The sequence below is a fragment of the Lepidochelys kempii genome, chromosome 3 (assembly GCF_965140265.1).
Source record: "Lepidochelys kempii isolate rLepKem1 chromosome 3, rLepKem1.hap2, whole genome shotgun sequence".
In the NCBI taxonomy this organism is placed as follows: Eukaryota; Metazoa; Chordata; order Testudines; family Cheloniidae; genus Lepidochelys; species Lepidochelys kempii.
This window is the reverse complement of record NC_133258.1, coordinates 206,088,835-206,109,710: the sequence shown is the minus strand read 5'-3', so window position 1 is coordinate 206,109,710 and position 20,876 is coordinate 206,088,835. Positions and strand designations below refer to the sequence as shown.

Below are 20,876 nucleotides of genomic sequence, written 5' to 3'. Positions count from 1 at the left end.
GTCCAATTCCTGAAGTCTTTATACTATTTTTTCTTTGACAAATTGCCTACCAACTTTAATAGTAGTTTTACCCAACTAACTAGTAATGAAAGAGTGAGTAGTTTTCAAATTAGCACTGTACTGTAAAAAAGAGAGTCAGGTCATTCCATTCATATTACTGCTGTTGTACTTCAAACCCCCCCCCCCCCCAACAAAAAAAAACAACAACACAAGACAACAAAAAATCACCCACCATCTGTGGACACTAAACCTTACTACAATTGAACTAACAATCAAAGAACTACCACAAACTGTTAAAACTCTTACCTCTCCTTGTTTCTCCCTTGGCAAGCCTTGACAATCCTTAACCTCATGGCCAAACTGACTACAAAGACCACAAGGTTTGGGTTTATTTGGTTTAAACTCTTCTCTGATTATAGTGAAGTTTGGTTCATGTGTAGCTAGTCCAAGCATGATCAGATCAGCTATCAACCACAGCAAGAAAGAAAAGTAACGAAAAATAGACATTAAGGCTTGCATATGAGTTAAAGAATCAAGTGTATTCCATTTTAAACAACTGCGAGCAGGGCATGTGGGGGTGCATTCAGTACAATCTGAAATACTGTCCTGTAAAAATCAGTGTTGTTTGATACTACAGGTATAAATTAATTCTTCAGCTATGGATAATACTGGATCTTGCTCCCAAAAGTAAAGTAGAGCTTCCAAAAATACATTAACCAATCCATGGGATACTTCAAATGCATGCATCACCCTAAGCATCTAGCTTATTCACCATCTGGAAACTGCCAGTGTTAAAAGCTTAATCAACAAACTTATTGCTACAAAGGAGGAGGACTTACCATCAGCCCCACACAAACAATGATGAGTGTTTGGGTCATGGTTTGGTTGAGCTAAACAAAAGAAAAACAAGTGTGTTCAAATCAAGCTATTACATGCAATTTCATCGATTCTTCTGAACACGTCTTACAAGTATACAACAGAAGTGTGCATATTTTAGTTGACTTACCTCTCTGTCTTCTAATGTAATCCATGATTTTGTGTTCCCCTTCACCAGGAGCACTTGCATCAGATAAAATAACCTGTAAAACGTTTAGAGCTATGTAAACATTTTTTTTAAACTGTGCTGTTGACATTAAGAAGCGAGTAAACATTTAAGATTTTTTGTCTTGACCATATGAATGCCAAACTCTTGAAATGTTTAGTAATTGCATCTAAATTACCTTTACTTCAATATAAATTATACACTCATTGCACCCAATTTAAGAGTCACTTGTTATTTACACTCTCTGAATTACTTTATTCAAACAGATTTTCTACCAATTCTCTTAAAATAATATGTTAACTTCATCATAGAGTACTGACTAAAGTTAGTAGGACTGACAGTTAGCTAATGTATCCAAAGTTTTCGAAGCAAGTTTAAAAGTCAGTTAAAACATGTATGAGACCCCCCACAGACCTCCTTTAGAACTCTGGAATCCCAGACTCTCAGATACCACTGTGATGTGGATCATACAAGTACCCAGACAGACCAACAGTGAAGTTCACAAACTCAGTTGCTTATGAAGGGAACTGCCCCCCAAATTAGAACACATTTTAACAGCCCATCTAGGGTAAAAGAAATGGTGAGCAGTCTCTGAAGAGGCTGAATATTCTCCCTCCCAACACAGGGTAAATGCAATGTTATCAGTCAGCAGGAAGACTTGATGGGAAAAACAGAAAAGCCAAAAAGACAAGATGATAGAAGTGATAGGAATCATTTTGGTTGCCTAGTATTGTGTTAATCATAGAAGCATAGAATATCAGGGTTGGAAGGGACCCCAGAAGGTCATCTAGTCCAACCCCCTGCTCGAAGCAGGACCAATTCCCAGTTAAATCATCCCAGCCAGGGCTTTGTCAAGCCTGACCTTAAAAACCTCTAAGGAAGGAGATTCTACCACCTCCCTAGGTAACGCATTCCAGTGTTTCACCACCCTCTTAGTGAAAAAGTTTTTCCTAATATCCAATCTAAACCTCCCCCACTGCAACTTGATTGTCGAGTGTTGTCCTCCAATCACTTGTAATAAATGAGATCAAGAACTCGGGCCTGAGACCTACAAGAGGCAGAACGCAAGTTAAAAATCCAATACAGAAAAAGAAAAAAGAATTTTTTGTAAGAATGTGGGGGAAAACATAAGAGTAGAGTCTTAACTCACACAGTCTTTAGAGACAATGTACCTTGGCTTCCAATACCAAATCCTATTATTGTGCTCCTTAAACCCCATTTTTATATAAAATCATAACAAATGGCTCTACTGGACGGTGTTATTAGGATGAAATGTATCTTTTAGATGAAAAACCTTGATGTGCAAGTTACCCCCATCTCCAAGAACACCATAGTGCCAGAAGACACAGCTAATCTACTGTTTAAATTTACACTGTTCAATCATACTATAGCTCAGACTAAAACAAACCACTAAACTAAAACAATTTTTTTTTGAAGTAGGAAAGTGTGAAACTTACTGTCAAATTTTTCCACCCTGGGTCATTGTTTAAACGATCAGCAATGTAATAGCGAAGGCATTTAGCAAGATTGTCCATAAACTCGGTTCCCTAAAAGGCGAGAGAAGAAAATAAATTAACCCATCATTTAGGTGTTAGCAGTAGCTGGTTGAAGTACAAGACTACTTACTGGTGTAATACAATTGCTGTCAAATCTCTCTTTCACTTCTTCTGGAGGAAGAAAGCCACCTACAGAAAGAAGTTTAACAAAAACACGTCAAAATAAATAAGAAATGAACGCCACTTTTGCAGGATTATCTGGAAACAAATTGCTTATCTGAAACAGTGAACAAAAAACATGAGCCCTTCTAATAAAAACTATTTTTTGATCCCTCCAACCCAAGAGCAAGCTGTTGTTACCACTGCGTTATCTTCAATCAAAATAAGCAGAGAATTAACAAGGAACAAGACTTCATGATAGTCATGAAGTATTTCAGACAAGGTCATTGAGAAGAAAAAAATGAGTAAGCTCAAAAGCTTGTCTCTTTTGAGAACAAAAGGTGGGCAAATAAAAGAAATCACCTCACTCATCTCTCTCTCTACTACTCTGGGACCAACACTGCTATACTGTCACTGCAAACATGAACTAGTTCATGCAGGAGGCTGCAAAGATAACTTCTTCTCCCTGCTACAAGATGCTGGACAGAATTTGCCAGGAAGAGACTTCCTCTAACTAAAGCTGTTCTTGGCTTCCAAGAACTTTCCTCCTATACCTTCTCCACTTAGGGTGGCCAGATGTCCCAATTTTAGAGGGACAGTCCCAATATTTGGGAATTTTTCTTATATAGGCACCTATTACCCCGCACCCCCATCCCGATTTTCCTCACTTTCTATCTGGTCACCCTATCTGCCCATGTCTCCTTTCCCTACCTGCACCGTTGTGCCTTATACCACTGCCTCTCATTTAATGCCACAAGCATCTTCGTTCTTCCTCCACAGCACTTTTGATTAGCTCTCCATTACAACAACCACCCCTCCTCTCCCAACCTAACCTTAAAAAAATTAAAACGAATCAAGAGGTGCATGGGAGAAAGAAGGAGCATTTTTCTTTTGCACAATTCACTTTAGACTGTAAGCTCATTGGAGTAAGGATGTATTTTCATAAGTTACTATACTATGCATGCTTGTGGCAGTCACCGAGCCCTATATTTTTCTGTAGTATCTAGCCTCTGCTATAGTAAAAAACGGTCTATTTCAAAACAAGATGCCACTCTCACACTTAAAGCCATCAGCTACTGAGTAGCATCAGGTATGATGCAAACATCTGTACCTTTTGCCAAAATTTCTTGTCTTATTCTTTGCTTCTCTTCTGCACCTTCCATTCCTTCCTTTGATGCTCTGAATCGCCTGGATCTCTGCTGATTCATTTTTGCACGGGGAGCCTAAAACATGTGTTATAGTATTTTACTCAACATTGTATTTGATGTTTTTTTCCTTATCTGCTCAGCTGTTTTCTGTGACTTGTTAACACCCAACACAGCCTTATGGGGTTATTTAGACAATACATCAGGGTGGAGACAATCACATAAAAAGTTTTGCATCTTCCAACTGGCTCCTCCCTTCTTTTACATGTTCCCTCCTCCCCCAAATGAGTTCCCATAGCTGTAAGACCACAGGAAGCTAGTACTAGTATCACTGTGTGTTCTTTTGCTGAGCCAATTTCTGGGCAAGTGGTCTGTGATTTTCAAAAGGGAATGGGGGGAAGAATGTTGATACTTGGTCTTCACCATCACTGGCTGATAAAAGTCACGTGAAAACTAAATATGCTCTCCAGGAAGTTTCTGAAGCGTCACAATGGTCCGCCAGGTCCACCGCAATTGCAGTGACCCCAAACTAGTAGTAGTGACTCAGGATTTCCTGGCTCTCTCATGTGGTCTAAGATAAAGTTATGGACTTTGAAAATAAAGTCCTAGTATCTCCAGTCTTAGAATATTAAAGCAGACTAAGGGCTTGTCTTCACTACCCCGCTACATCGGCGTAGCATGTCTGGTGAAGACACACTTTCGATGGGAGAGCACTTTGCCATTGCATCAACGTAATTACTCCACCTCAAAACAAGGCAGAAGTGGTGCAGACTTACATGGTAGTGTAGACAAGCCCTTAGGCTTCTGACCACTCAGACTTCAACCATCCTTTTAGTCACCCACCTATATCAATAGCCTCGTTCAGGTATCAGCCCTAGAAACCTTAAAAACATCCATCTCAGGACATGAAGCACCCAGGAAACCAGTAAAGCCAACATCCTCCCATAACTCTTAAGTAGTCACCAGCTCCTAAACAGTACTTAATCAGGGAACTCTGCTCCCAATTTTCTCTTGACATCCAGAGTTCCACTCCCATTCTTTTGGGGACTGCCCTTCCTTTTCTCCTTTTGGACTAGGAGGCTGTATTAGCAGAATGTCGCAGATCCACCCAAAATACCCCTCTCCCCTGTTCTGAAGCCATATTTTGTATCTTTCAACTTCCTCATCCCTTTCCAGGGATTCTTCTCATAAGTTACCAAAAAGAAAGTCTATCCTTTGTTACAGACAGGAGCAGTAGGCTAGATGATACGGGCTTATATTGCTATCAAATTGTTATAGCCATTACTTTCTCAATCCCAAGAAAAGTAGTATTGGGAGGTGCATAGCTCAAATTTCTAAAGATGATTTTGCAGAATATCCACTGAAGAATTACATTCCTACAATCTAGATGTTTCATTTTTCAAGGTATTTGTGGAGTGACTGAGCACAATCGAGGATGGATAATTATGTACGGATTGTTCTATTAATAGCAAAAATAAGTTTCTGCATGTTGACTTTATGATAAATTTCCTCCCTTCTCCTTCAAGATTGGTTTGAGTTCTTGATCGGATGCCTTACGGAGACATGGAAAAAGTGTGCAAGCATAAGGGAAATTCCTGAAGTTCAGGCTCTGAACTCCCAGTATAAGGTTCTCTCTTGTTATAGTTACAATTTCAGACCTAGAGATGATCCCAAAACAACGGATTCCCTTGACTCAAGAAGCAGACACCCATTTCCTCCATCCTTGCCTCAGCTTCCGTGCAACTTCCAGCTGCTTGGCAGGGTGCCTGCCCATCAGTTTCCTCTTTAGCTTTAGCCTATTCATGCCTATATTTCTAGTTTTATCAGGACTCAGTCTCCACATTCTCTCTTGTCTTACCCTCTACTGCTGGATATTCCTCATTAGATCTTTGCCATCTCCCTGTGTCTTTAGGGGATGGGAAGGAGAAGGGAGAATGAGCGCCTGCGCAGATCTGAATCTACACTAGAGTTACCCAAGAACTGCCTGTGGGTCTGCTAAAGCTTCTGCTGATTATTCACAGTAATGGGAAAAGTTGCAGCTCACACTGATCACAGGAGTCCTGCCCAGAAAGGAACACCAATCTGCTACAATGCATCCCTTTATTTTCCTTATCTATCCCCAATTACTAGCTCAATAATGCACAGTAGTTAGCCACTACATCATTGCCAAAGTTGATTTTATAAACAGCATTTGCTAGTGAGGTAGGATGCAACTTGAGACATGACTGAGGGTAGAAAGGCCTTTTATAATGCTGCCAGGTGCCTGTCTCAGTGAGAAAACTCAGCAGTGGGTGCTAGTAGCATCCAAGTCTCAGCCACTCACCATGTGTAAGCTTTAAAATTTCCCTGGCAACATAAATGAAAAACTTACAAGTGCTGTATAACTGAGAAACATTATTTAGTATGAACTCTCTCTTACCACAATGTAACACCACAGGTAATAGGTTTACTGATGACATTTTTTTGCATCATAATACCATAAACTGTAACACGGGACACAGTATCCTAAAATCTCTAGCAGAGAACATTTTATTTAAGTTTGTTTTTGTTTGTTTTTAAGGACACAGCAACATAATTGAGTGCATATACAAACATTTATAAGATCGCCACAATTGATATTAAAGATCTACAAATGGGGCGGGAGGGGGAAATCTTTCAAATAGATACACACAGGCAGAATCTTGAGAAAAACTGATCTGGAGCCTTTGAAACAAATTTTAGTATAACTGATAGGGTTACATAATCAGAAATGGAATACTTAGAATAATGCTTTTTTGTTGGGTTGTTCCTTCAACCAAAACACCTGTATTAACTTGTTTCCCAAGGTACTGTATACAAGTCAGCCAAGGCAAGCTGGGGAAGAAGTCAAGCAACAAACGTAGCTGAGTTCTTGAAATCTTTCAAAATACAATTAAATTAGTTGCTAAATGTTGTGTGTCCATTTGTATGCTTTTCTGATCTTTCACAGCCTGCTTGCTGCACAAACTACCACTGATTTGCCACAAGTACTCCTTTTCTTTTTACTGATTTCATAGATTCATAGGATTTAAGGCCAGAAGGGACCATTAGACTGGCTCTTATTTACAATGGACTTGTGTTCTGAGGAAGCAAAGCAAAAGCTATCCCACATAACCCTCCACCCCAATATAATACACTAGACAAGAAAGCTTTCTTTGCTAACAGTTCTTTGACATATGCCAAGGTGAAGTGTTAGTCAAATGTTGGGTGTAGTAATTGAAACAATACACATTAAATGAAAAGCTAAACTACTGCCTAATGAAGTTTATGAAAGCAGACAGCATCAACTTTAGCATTATATGGAAACAAGACAAACATTTCAGTACTTACTACTCCATCTATTGCCATGTAGAGAAGTCGTCTTGGCCTGACAATGTTGAAAAGTCTGTCAATGTACTCAAAAATGGCAACCATCATTTCATCTTCATTTTTGGGAGCTGGTCTATAATTTAGCAAGACATCCTGTTAATGTTTCAGATAATATATAATACAAACTATTTATGAAGTGACAAAAGTGTCACTTACTTGTCCTCAGGATGTGTACATGGATGGATAATACCATTCATATCCAAATACAGGTTATCAAACTCCACCTCATTAGGATTAGGCTTGCTGGTATCAACTGGAATTTTGATGCCATTGCATTCTTTAGGCTGTGAACACAGTAATAACAAGTCTTTCAGTATTTGCCATATTTGCAACAATTTTGTTATCAGAGAGGCTTTAAATACGTCAGACCCAAATGAGATTTAAAAAGAAAAAAGGTGAAGGAGCAAAGAGTTGAATATCAGCCCACAAAATGATTACACATAGACCATGTCTACACTACAAAACAGGCTTTGTTTAAAACTGGGCAAACATTATACGTTGTTATATGGCCACACAGACAAGAAATAAAACACTCCCACTACAATTAGGTAACATAACCAAGTTTAAGCCAGGGTTAAAACATTGTTCTTTAACATGTTTATATTTTTCCCCTCTGTCCACAAAAGCAAGAATAACGGTGCAAAAGAGAATGTTGTAGGGCCAGCAGGACCTTACATGGCTTCTGTAAATTTGATTGACAAAGGGACCTGTCTATAGTTATAATCAGTAGGAGGTTTTACAATATCAGTCCTACTTCAGTCTTTGAACTTTATGCAAGAGATGAACTGGCACGTTTAGATAAACCAGGGCCATTATTTATTTCTCCAATATTAAATACTTAGCTTTACAGCACAGATAAAACAAAAAGACACCACTACTTTTTGGTTCTCCCTCTCTTTTTAGAGGAGTCAAAATCATGGTGAACAGATGACCAATCTTTAACTTACTAGATTTTGGGGCACAGCAGAAGCACTCATGCCAATCATGCTAAGCATCACTAGTAACAGTGATAGGGATAGGAAAGAAGCACCTGCTTTCCCTTTACCTTTGGGAAACATTAGTTAAGAACAGCCATACGGGGTCAGACCAAAGGTCCATCTAGCCCAGTATCCTGTCTTCTGACCGTGGCCAATTGCAGGTGCTTCAGAGGGAGTGAACAGAACAGGCAATCATCAAGTGATCCATCCTCTGTCATCCACTACCAGCTTCTGGCAAACAGAGGCTAGGGACACTCAGAGCAGGTGTTGCATCCTTGCCCATCCTGGCTAATAACCATTGAGGGATCTATTCTCTATGAACTTATCTAGCTCCTTTTTTTTAAACACTGTTATAGTCTTGGCCTTCACAAGATCCCCTGGCAAAGAGTTCCACATGTTGACTGTGCATTGTATGAAGTACTTCCTTTTGTTTGTTTTAACCTGCTGCCTAATAATATCATTGGATAATCCCTAGGTCTGGTGTTATGTGAAGGGATAAATAACACTTCTTTATTTACTGTCTCCACACTAGTCAAGATTTTATAGACCTGTATTGTATCCCACACTTATTCGTGTCTTGTCCAAGCTGAGAAGTCCCGGTCTTCTTAATTATTCCTCATATGGAAGCTGTTCCATACTCCTACCCATCTGTGTTGCCCTTCTCTGTATCTTTTCCAATTCTAATAGATTTTTTTTAAGATGGGATGACCAAGCTGCATGCAGTACTTAAGATGTGGACGTACCATGCATTTATATACAAGCATGATATTTTCTGTCTTATCTTTCTCTTTCCTAACGCTCCTAACATTGTTAGCTTTTTATGACTGCTGCTGCACATTGCATGGATCTTTTCAGAGAACCATCCACGATGACTCCAAGATCTCTTTCTTGAGTGGTAACAGCTAATTTAGACCCCATCATTTTGTATGTATAGCTGGGATTATATTTTTCAATGTGCATTACTTTGCATTTATCAACACTGATTTTCACCTGCCGTCCAGGTTTGAGAGATCCCTTTGTAACTCTTTGCAGATTGCTTTGGAGTTAACTATCTTCACTACTTTTGTTTATAGTTCAAGGTGTGAAAAGAGTTTAAGATTGGCCTCGAAAGACTAGCTTCCTCCTGCTCCCTGTACACAGACAGATAAGATCCTGCCAACGCTCTTGCCCACCAGTAGTCAGCTTTCCCTTTTGTGGGGAGGGAGGGAATACATCTCATTCTGCCCACTGACTACCAGATGTTTTGGGATGCTCAGACACCACCCATTACCTTCCAGTTTGAGGAATTTGTCTCCAAAGCAGATTGATGACCATAATTTCATGACCAATAACCAGACAAAAATCTATTACTCAATTTTCCCTTAGACAAATCAGTAGTTTCCAACTTTCATGCCCCACGCTCTTCTTTCCACTCTGGCACATTGTAAAATGCCATTACCTAATGAACAGACCCAAAACAAACAGTTTAACAGATTGCATTAAACACCAAACAGATTACAGGCTGCAAACCCTGAATTTTCAAACTTCTGGAGACGGTCATTCCGCTGTCTCACAATCACACATGCTTTGGTCCTGCCTCTTTAATAAAAGGACTGCTACTGCTCTCCTTATAAATAGTAAAGACACCTAATGCTCTTCATTATTAAAATTCGCAAATCATTTTTGAAGAGCTCTAGCATCTCCGTGGTATACTACAGTGTCTTGAAACTTAGCAGGAAGATACTCCTGAGGGCCTGATCTCTGAAGCACCCAAAATTAGTGGAGACTGTTGCAAGTTCTAACCTTCATTTTCCCATGCAACTATCCCTGCACCTCACAAAGGTGTTCCAAAGACAAACTGATTGCTCTTTGTGAGACTCCGGTATTATGGCAGCAAGCACCACAGAAAATCCCTTGAGGAAATTAATAATTCTGTTTTCAGTGTAGAGAGAACTAAATAATGCAGTAAGGCAGGCATGGGGCCACACACTGAATGATAAATACTGAAAAGCTGCCTTAATCCCTCAGCACCATCCATCCTGTGCATGGAATGAGACAGAGATTCTATTGAGAGAAAAAAAAAATGTATGGGATCACATAATTAGAGACTCAATGCACAGGCACAAGGGGGCCAAATTACAGTTCCATAATCAAGTACAATTTGTCATTAGTTATTTAGATTGTGGTAGCGTCCGACACATTAAGTGCTTGCCACCCAGAAGAAGACAGTCTGTACACCAAGAGCGCACAGCCCCACAAACACCTGTATGCTATGCTCAGCCTAGAAGTACTAGACCACCCAATCAACTTTTCTATTAAGATCTGCCTCCTCAGCCTTGATAAGGACAATGCAATGTCATCCTACTTTAAAAAAAAAACAAAACACAAACCACAAACCCATACACATATCCGAGCAGCTCTTATACAAAAGAGGCATTCAATCACAGAATCCAAGCTGGAATCAGCCTCTATCCTACTCAATCAAACAACTCATTCGCTCTTGGGCAGCTGACATGGACCATTTCTCTCAGTCCTGGTAAATGATGTAAGCCATTTCCACTCTGCAAAAGCTGTTAATAATCACATTTTAAGTGATCACTGCACAGCTGTGTCTTAAGGCTTGATCCAAAGCCCATCACTGAGACGCTTTCCCTAGGAAGACATACTTTCTAGAACTTCCTTTACCAAAATACCCCCACACAACACATCTAGCAACTTCAACTATCTTTAACTATTACTGCTGGGAGAGGGAAGTGTAGAGAAGGAGTGTGTACAAGAAAGAAGGCTGTGGGGGCAGTGATAACCTGGTGTATAACAGCTATGTTAATAGTAAGGTGTTTGCACGTGGGTGGGAGAGTGGAGTGTATGTTTTGTCACATGACTTCATTTTCTAGCTTTTTGTAGCTGTGCATCAGGTACGTTACAGACATAGCAACCAGGAACGCTTCAAAATGAAGTTTGTGTAGTAACATATTGAAGATCAGGCTAAAGATTTTGCTTAAACACTGATTCTCAAGAATGAAGTTAACTCAACAGGACAAGTTTCAGTACTGGAAACTTTTCAGTTCATGCGTCTGAATGTTTCTGTTTTAACTCAATAATGCTGCTGGTCACTCAACTGGTGTGTATATATTAAGATTCCCATAGCATCATCTTAAGCAAGTGAAATTATAGTTTGACTGTAATAATGGAGCATTAAACCCTAACATTTTATCCTTGAAGCGAGTTTAGGACATCACCTTCGTTTACCTGCTGAGAAAAACACTTTCAGCACAAAAAAAAAAAAAAAAGTTGCAGTAAGAAAGGGATTTAAAGTCTTCTCAGTTATAAGACCCGGCACACACTGCATCTCAAGGTAGAAGTTGAGAATATTCTTAAACAGCCTGATACAATCCCTAGGGCTGTCAAGTGATTGAAAATGTAGAAAACATCAAAAATAAATGGTATTCTATTATTGTTTTAACAGTGCGATTAATCGCAATTAATTTTTTTAATATATTGATTTCAATTACAACATAGAATACAAAGTGTACAGTGCTCACTTTATATTTATTTTTATTACAGATATTTGTGCTGTAAAAAACAAAGGAAATAGCATTTTTCAATTCACCTCATAAAAGTATCATAATACAATCTTTTTATCATGAACACTGAACTTACAAATGTAGATTTTCTTTTGTTACATAACTGCACTCAAAAACAAAACGTAGAACTTTAGAGCCTACAAGTCCACTCAGTCCTACTACTTATTCAGCCAATCGCTAAGACAAACAAGTTTGTTTACATTTATGGGAGATAATGCTGCCGGCTTCTTATTTACAATGTCACCTGAAAGTGAGAACAGACATTCGCATAGCACTTTTGTAGCTAGCACTGCAAGATATTTACATGCCAGATATGCTAAACATTCGTATGCCCCTTCATGCTTTGGCTACCATTCCAGCGGACATGCTTCCATGCTGATGACACTCATTAAAAAAAATGCATTCATTAAATTTGTGACTGAACTCTTTGTGGGAGAATAGTATGTCTCCTGCTCTGTTTTACCCTCATTCTGCCATGTATTTCATATTATAGCAGCCTCGGATGATGACCCAGCACATGTTGTTCGTTTTAAGAACACTGACTGCAGATTTGACAAAACACAAAAAAGGTGCCAATGTGAGATTTCTAAAGCTACAGCACTCAACCCAAGGTTTAAGAATCTGAAGTGCCTTCCAAAATCTGAGCGGGACGAGGTGTGGAGCACGTTTTCAGAAATCTTAATAGACCAACACTCCGATGCGAAAACTGCAGAACCCGAACCATCAAAAAAAAAGTTAACCTTCTGCTGGTGACATCTGACTCAGATGATGAAAGTGAACATGCATCGGTCTGCATTGCTTTGGATCGTTATTGAGCAGAACATGTCATCAGCATGGATGCATGTCCTCTAGAATGGTGGTTGAAGATGAAGGGACATATGAATCTTTAGTGCATTTGGCACGTAAATATCTTGAAACATCAGCTACAACAGTGCCATGCGAATGTCTGCTCTCACTTTCCGGTGACATTATAAACAAGAAGCAGGCAGCATTATCTCCTGCAAAAAACCAAAAACTTTTTTATCCGAGTGACTGGCTGAACAAGAAGTAGGACTGAGTGTACTTGTAGGCTCTAAAGTTTTACATTGTTTTATTTTTGAATGAAGTTATTTTTTGTATGTAATTTTACATTTGTAAGTTCAAATTTCATGATAGACTGCATTACTTGTATGAGGTAAATTGAAAAATACTATTTATTTTGGTTTTTACAGCACAAATATTTGTGATAAAAATAAATATAAAATGAGCACTGTACACTTTGTATTCTGTGTTTTAATTTAAATCAATACAGTTGAAAATGTAGAAAACATCCAAAAATTGTTAATAAATTTCAATTGGTATTCTATTGTTTAAAAGTGTGATTAATCGCGATTGTTTTTTTTGAGCTAATGCATGAGTGAACTGCGATTAATCAACAGCCCTAATAATTACAAATATAGTTCAAACTTCACTTTATTATGCTCAGATTATGAACACAGGAATAAAAGAGGGCAGTTGTTAGTGGATTTTCGAACTCATGTGGCATCATTCAGTAGTCTGAAAGAACCTTTATCAAATCTTTTCTGAGTTACTGTTATGCACTATCATCACTGACTACATCCTTAAAATGAAATCATCCGTTTCCCAGATCTTGACGTTTTTGGATAAGACTTTACATTCCTTGTATTACCAGATTCAAATAGAGAACTGAAAGCAGAAAATACCACAGATCATGCACCAGGTCCAGAAGAACTATTACTCCAGTTTTAAAAGCCATAAAATAACGTCTTGCTTCACATCTCTTACAGATAGTCCATATTCATGAAAACAAGGAATCCTGCCAGTATTTTCTCTTAAAGCACGAATCAACGTTTAAAAAATACTGAAGATAAAATAAATCAGATGGTAAGATTTATGATCAGGATAACTTCAGCCTTTTTTAAAGCTAATTTTCTCTCTCTGATTCTCCCTTCTATTATGCATCCAGATCAGTCAAGGTACATCTCAGACTATCTGACTAATCATGAAATAAGAACATTATGTAATATGGAGAATTAAGCAAAAATTTGTATCAGATGCATTGATACATGCATCTGATACAAATGTATGAGTGGGTCTATTAGCCAAAGTTTTTTTCTATCCTAACTTTGAATAATTTAATATTATAAAGCTTTTCGAGTCAACTGAGAGTGTCACTTTAAAAAAAAACAGTATTCATTCTGATTATATAATGGGACAAGACAGCCATCTTCTCTTTACTTCTATTTGTTCTTTCAATCAAACACCTCACTATAGCTAACTGATTCAGGTATAAAAGGCTTACAACTATATGATATAGAACATAAAATTGCCCTCTGGTGATATTTCGCTTCACCCTCAAGATTATATTTTGCTTATATTCAGGCTCTTTTTAAAGATTTTGTAAAGTAGCTTGGTTTAACTTTACCCTTATATGCTCATAAAACCAATACGCCGCCATCAAATTTTCAATGAAAAATAGTCTTGTAATGGATTGAAGTATCTGGTAACGATGTCTCTTGTGATATAACTAAATTGTTCAAACAACTGAAAATAGATCTCCGGATATGACACTCTAGCTGTCACTTTATTAGGTCATGTGAATTTGATTAATATTCTCCCCAGGATTTTGTAGTATCTTCAATCTTTCTCTTATTCCTGCTTGATTTAAGATTAACCAATTTATTTCTCTTTGTAAAATAAAAGACCAAGGATCGACCTGTTAATATTTCAAAAAGAGACAAGCTTCCATGAGATCCAACTCAACTTTTGAATTTATGGCCAGATTTCGATACCAAACAATCACAAATATACTTTATTCCATGTAGTGTCCCATGGAAAACAGGATTTACTCATGGAGTAAGTCACTATTCAATGTAAGAACACCAGGATCAGACAAATTAAATTTGCCATAAACTGTTTCCACAAGAGGTTTAAAATTCAAAATGATCTGGACAAACTGGAGAAATGGTCTGAAGTAAATTGGATTAAATTCAATAAGGACAACTGTAAAGTACTCCACTTAGGAAGGAAAAATCAGTTGCGCACACACAAAATGGAAAATAGCTGTCTAGGAAGGAGTACTGCAGAAAGGGATCGGGGGGTCATAGTAGTTCACAAGCTAAATGAGAGTCAGTGTGACACTGTTGCAAAAAAAAAGAAAAGAAAAAAGAAAACAAAAACATTCTGGGATGTATTAGCAGGAATGTTGTAAGCAAAACACAAGAAGTAATTCTTCCACTCTACTACACGCTAATTAGACCTCAACTGGAGTACTGTGTCCAAACGAGAAAATCCAGAGAGGAGCAACAAAAATGATTAAAAGTTTAGAAAACATGACCAATGAGGAAAGATTGAAAAAACCTGGGTTTATTTAGTCTGGAGAAGAGAAGGGGGGGAGGGGAGAGGAAGGACACAAATGACATGATAACAGTTTTCAAGTACATAAAAGGTGGTTACAAGGAGGAGGGAGAAAACTTGTTATCCTTACCGTCTGATGACAGGCCAAGAAGCAATGGCCTTAAATTGCAGGAAGGGAGGTTTAGGCTGGAAATTAGGAAAAACTTCCTAACTGTCATGATGGTTAAGCACTGAACTAAACTGCCTAGGGAGTTTGTGGAATCTCCATCACTGGAGATTTTTTTTAAAGAGCAGGTTAGACAAACACCTGTCAGGGATGGTCTAGATAATAATCACTCTGGACATTAGTGCAGAGGACTGGACTAGATAACCTCTTAAGGTCCCTTCTAGTCCCACGATTCTATGTAATCTCATTAAGTGTGGTCCCAAACATTAGTCACTCTCACCATTATACTTTAAACGCTTCAGAGAGCTGTCCAATTTTATTCCAGGATGTGAAAATTTTAGTTACAAAAGATGGGAAAGTGATCACAATCTTAGTAAGGTGAAGATTTTATGTATTGTTTTTTACCCTTACACAGATGTCTGATCAAATAAAAACAGCTTTTCAATGGTTTATACACAAACAAAGGCTGCTCTCATCAGTAAGATAAAAACCATACAGAATTAGGAAATACAAAATGAAGGATTAAATTTAAGGATTAAAAAGGTAGCAAAATCAAGTACTTTCACATTAGGAAATACCAGAATGAACATTGCCCACGCAACCTTAATTTAGCTGCCTTGTGTGTATGCATTATGATACAACCATAATGATGCAGAAGTGACTACCTGTGAAAAATCTGGGGGTAAGGACCTCTGATAGAGGCAGGGATGGAACCCCAGTCTCTAGGGCAGTTGTCAACTGCCCTAACCACAAGGCCATCCCCCTTCTTCCTACACTCCCCTGCCTCATTCATCACAAACCTTCAACTTCTGCAATAAAAAAAGGCAGGGACCCTATAGAAAACAGACTTCCTCATTACACCGATTCATTCCCATAGCATATCCAAGCTACCCGAATGAACTTGGGTCGTGTTTGGTTTAAAAGAGAGCTCATGTAAGACTACCATAATGCATATGCACAAGGGGGCCAAATTAAGGTTGCACAGGAAACATTCACTTTGGCATTTCCTAATTTGAATGCTTGACTTTGCAGCCTTTTACTCCTTTTTAATCCTTAAATCCCTAATTTTTTTATGGTTTAGTATATTTATGAGAGCAAGTCAAGGTTTTTGCTTGTGAATTGCCTTAGTTTAATAAAATTCTCTATGTAAGTGCTACTTAACTAGTAAAGTACTTACAAATGTCATCTTCAATGTGAACTTTATTGTCATTGTTATCTTTGTGAAGCTCATTCAAAAAAAGAGAAGAGAAACAATTTTGAAAACTACCAATCTGCAATCTGTGTTTGTCCTTTTTCTCTTAACATATATGGAGAGCATGAAAGTGTTTGGCTTCTATTCCAACCCAAGAAAGGTGAAAGAAAAGTGAAAGAGTTGCTTGATTTTTCACACTGAAGCAAAAAAAGCTGCAGTTTTTAGACCTTCATCTAGAACAGGATGGGCAAACTTTTTGGCCTGAGGGCCACATCTGGGTATGGAAATTGTATGGCGGGTCATAAATGCTCACAAAATTGGGGGTTGGGGTGTGGGAGGGAGTTAGGGTTTCAGCAGGGGAGTGCGGGTTCTGCGGTGGGGCTGGGAGTGAGAGGTTGGGGGTGCAAGAGGGTGCTCCGGCCTGGGACCAAGGGGTTCGGAGGGTGGGAGGGGGATCAGGGATAGGGCAGGGGCACAGGAGGGGGTCAGGGGTGCAGGCTCCGGACAGCGCTTACCTCTAGCAGCTCCTGGAAGCAGCGGCATGCCCTCCCTCTGGCTCATATGCAGAGGCAAGGCCAGGTGGCTCTGCACGCTGCGCTGTCCACAGGCACTGCCCCTGCAGCTCCCATTGGCCGCAGCTGCTGGCCAATGGGAACCGCAGGGGCAGTGTGTGGCGCCCCCTGGCTACCCCTACATAGCTGGGACAATCCACTGCTTCCAGGAGCCCCAGCATTCATGGAGCGGGACAACCTCCTAACCCCACTCCCTGGCTGGATCTCAAGGGCTGGAGCAGTCTGAAGGGTCTAAAATGTCTGAACGGCTGGATGCAGTCCCCGGGCCATAGTTTGCCCACCCCTAATCTAGAAACTAGTACGTAAGCTCAAGCAACTGCTGTAAGGGAAAGTTAATCCTCACCCACCTCATCGTTGACAGAAAAAAAACCCAAAACTGTTAGACAGTATTCCTTACCAAGCTATTGAATCATCCATTTAAATATCAGAAGAATGGAATGGCTATGCGAGAGATCATGAAACACTTGACAACGTTCCAAGAAGTCAGAGCACAATTATACCTCTCAATCCCAAAAATATTATGAAGAAATTGAAGGAAATTCAGAGCGAACGTACAAGCATGATTAAGTGGTTTGAGGACTATATAGGAGAAAAAATAAACTGAACAAAATGTGTTCAATCATTCTTCCCCCAAAATTTCCCATTACACCATTTTCCACCTCTAAAGTATGTAGTCTACAACTGTTACTTTTATATCATAGCATACACAAGTTTACTTGTAATTGGTTATGATGAAGCACTGACATTTTTGTATCAGTATTGTAAAACTACATTTAAGTTTGCTTTAAAACCTAAAACTCTGCAGCTGAGAAGTGGTCTTAGTTGCTAAAAAAACTCTTGTGATCTCTCCACATCTCTGCAGTTTGCTAACAATTATAAATCTGATAGAATATTTTCTATTAGTTACTTATTGCACAGGCCTAACAGCCCAAAAGAAATTAGCACTGTAAACAGAACACCATCTCCACAGCATCAGGCCATTCAGCTTTTCAACAGTATTTTTTCCTTTACATTTTCCACATTTTGCCAAAGTTTAATAGCAGCAACAGTGACCTCCAGGTCAGACATTTCACGGCAATTAATGACCAGACGTGCTAAAGACCTTCAGATTCACTTTCGGCTATCAATTCATCCAGTCAGTCATTAAGCAATAATGATTTCCTGGTAGCTAAAGTTAAATTGTCATTAATGATAGTGCCAATAAAAGATGATGGCATAAATAGAACTAAAAGCGAGTATAACAAATATAAGAAGTGCTAGCTTCTGTGCCACGCAAAACGACCATGGGGGGAAGTCGAAAAGTCAGCAAGACTTACAATCCCAGGAGGGCACGGGAGGGGGAAACACAAAAACCATTACTTGATACTAACTGTAGCTTAGGAGCAAACAAGTTTAGTTCTCTTGAGTTTTGCAGAAAATACAATAAGAAATGCTACATAAAAGGTCCAGTTTTCAGGACATTTGGAAACAGGAGCAGTCACGTGATAAGAAAACTTTTAGTTTCCATTCAAAGAACTAACAGGCAGATGCTGGACGATGTCATGGCACCACTATTCAGCTTCTTCCCTATTATTTATTACTTACACAGTGCCACAGGATTAGTTAGCACTACATATGACACACCAGCATTTGCTAGATATAAATCAATCTACCAAAATGTATCAAAAGACAACTGACCGTGCACCTTAACATAGCAAGTAAGGTCACGAATCGGCAGCGTACTAATGAGCTTTTCAGTCCTTTGGGTTTGTTCACAAGTGGGGAGAGGCGGTGTCTTTGTTACATGCTTGTACAGCGCCTAGCCTAATGGGGGGTGGGGGGAAGAGACATCCACAACACACACACAGTGCAATGCAGTCAAGGGAAACCCAGCTCTCCACGCAGGAAGATCTCGTGGCTGCCCCGGCTGGAGAGCTACTAGCTGTATCCCCACGCGCAGCCTGGGCTCAGGACACTCACGCAGGGAGAGCTGAAGATCAACCAGAGCTCCGGGCCCAGCGGGAAGGGGGCTCCCAGCTCAGCCAAGGGGTCGGGATGGCTACAGAGTCAGCCCCGTGTGCAGCTCCCGGAGTCCACGCGGACCCAGCGGGAGCTGGGACTGGGGCGGGGGGTGTTTGCGGTTCACGGGGGGCCGGGCCCCGGAATGCAGGGGGGAGGCTGCTGGAGGCCGGGGGGAGGGAGCAGGTGGTGGCTGGGGCCGAGCCCTGGGCTGGAGACGAGGGGGCGGCGGCTGGGAGCCGATCCCGGGGGGGGGGCGGGTTGCTGGGGGACGGAGGCCGAGCCCCGGGACGGGAGGTGCGGGGAGGGGGGGGGGGCGGGTTGCTGGGGGACGGAGGCCGAGCCCCGGGACGGGAGGTGCGGGGAGGGGGGGGGCGGGTTGCTGGGGGACGGAGGCCGAGCCCCGGGACGGGAGGTGCGGGGAGGGGGGGGGGCGGGTTGCTGGGGGACGGAGGCCGAGCCCCGGGACGGGAGGTGCGGGGAGGGGGGGGCGGGTTGCTGGGGGACGGAGGCCGAGCCCCGGGACGGGAGGTGCGGGGAGGGGGGGGGCGGGTTGCTGGGGGACGGAGGCCGGAGGGGGGGGCGGGTTGCTGGGGGACGGAGGCCGAGCCCCGGGACGGGAGGGGGGGTGGGTTGCTAGGGGACGGAGGCCGGGTTGCTAGGGGACGGAGGCCGAGCCCCGGGACGGGAGGTGCGGGGAGGGGGGGCGGGTTGCTGGGGGACGGAGGCCGGAGGGGCGGGTTGCTGGGGGACGGAGGCCGAGCCCCGGGACGGGAAGTGCGGGGAGGGGGGGCGGGTTGCTGGGGGACGGAGGCCGAGCCCCGGGACGGGAGGTGCGGGGAGGGGGGGGCGGGTTGCTGGGGGACGGAGGCCGAGCCCCGGGACGGGAAGTGCGGGGAGGGGGGGGCGGGTTGCTGGGGGACGGAGGCCGAGCCCCGGGACGGGAAGTGCGGGGAGGGGGGGGCGGGTTGCTGGGGGACGGAGGCCGAGCCCCGGGACGGGAGGGGGGGTGGGTTGCTAGGGGACGGAGGCCGGGTTGCTAGGGGACGGAGGCCGAGCCCCGGGACGGGAGGTGCGGGGAGGGGGGGCGGGTTGCTGGGGGACGGAGGCCGAGCCCCGGGACGGGAGGTGCGGGGAGGGGGGGGGCGGGTTGCTGGGGGACGGAGGCCGGAGGGGCGGGTTGCTGGGGGACGGAGGCCGAGCCCCGGGACGGGAAGTGCGGGGAGGGGGGGCGAGCCCCGGGACGGAGGGGATGGGGCGGCGCCGGCCTCACCTTCTCCTCCACGCTGTGGACGATGATGGAGGGGTACTTGCGGCTGAGCCAGCGGAAGAAGGCCGGGACTCCCATGGCCCCGCGTGGGGATACAGCCGCGGCCGCGTAGCTCAATTGGAATCCAGGCGGCGGCGGCAGCAACCGGACTTCCGGGGCAAGGGGCAGCCGCGAGGCATGATAGGGAAAAAAGTGCTGGGGGGGCGGCGGCGGCGAACGGGTTAAGTCACGTGATTTCGGGCGGCCATATTCGGGCATGCGCAGTGCGGGCTCTCTTCCTCTCCCCCGCCCACCACCTCAGAGGGGCTAGAGGCGGGGCCAGCCCTGGTCCTTCCCACGCACGGCTCCCGCGGCCACACGCAGGCCTGAGCCTGCAGGAGGCGCCAAGGGCCGCCAGCCTACGTCGGCTGTTGTGGGCCCGCCCGCCCCCTTTAGCCCGTTCGCAACGGCCTGACAGGACGGGCCGCCGCGCTGCTCCTGCGCGTGCTCGCAGGGACTGAGCATGCTCGGTGGCATCTGCTGAAGCCGGTGCCCTCAGGTGGGCATGAGAGA

General features: G+C 42.5%; 1 protein-coding gene across 2 annotated transcripts in view; it reads right to left on the bottom strand.

The window, feature by feature from the left end:
* Nucleotides 1-20,525, bottom strand: part of XRN2 (5'-3' exoribonuclease 2) — an 85,329-nt gene extending 64,804 nt beyond the window's left edge. The window contains exons 1-9 of one of the 2 annotated variants that reach the window (XM_073339796.1): nt 20,328-20,525; nt 7,386-7,513; nt 7,191-7,302; nt 3,809-3,920; nt 2,669-2,727; nt 2,500-2,589; nt 1,007-1,079; nt 840-890; nt 307-464 (exon numbers count right to left, since the gene is read on the bottom strand). In XM_073339796.1, the coding sequence (XP_073195897.1) occupies nt 307-464; nt 840-890; nt 1,007-1,079; nt 2,500-2,589; nt 2,669-2,727; nt 3,809-3,920; nt 7,191-7,302; nt 7,386-7,513; nt 20,328-20,402 (858 nt within the window). In that variant the 5' untranslated portion in view covers nt 20,403-20,525. The remainder of the gene's footprint in view (nt 1-306; nt 465-839; nt 891-1,006; nt 1,080-2,499; nt 2,590-2,668; nt 2,728-3,808; nt 3,921-7,190; nt 7,303-7,385; nt 7,514-20,327) is intronic. The other variant, XM_073339797.1, reaches the window with a different exon arrangement.
* Between the last annotated feature and the right edge of the window lie 351 nt (nt 20,526-20,876).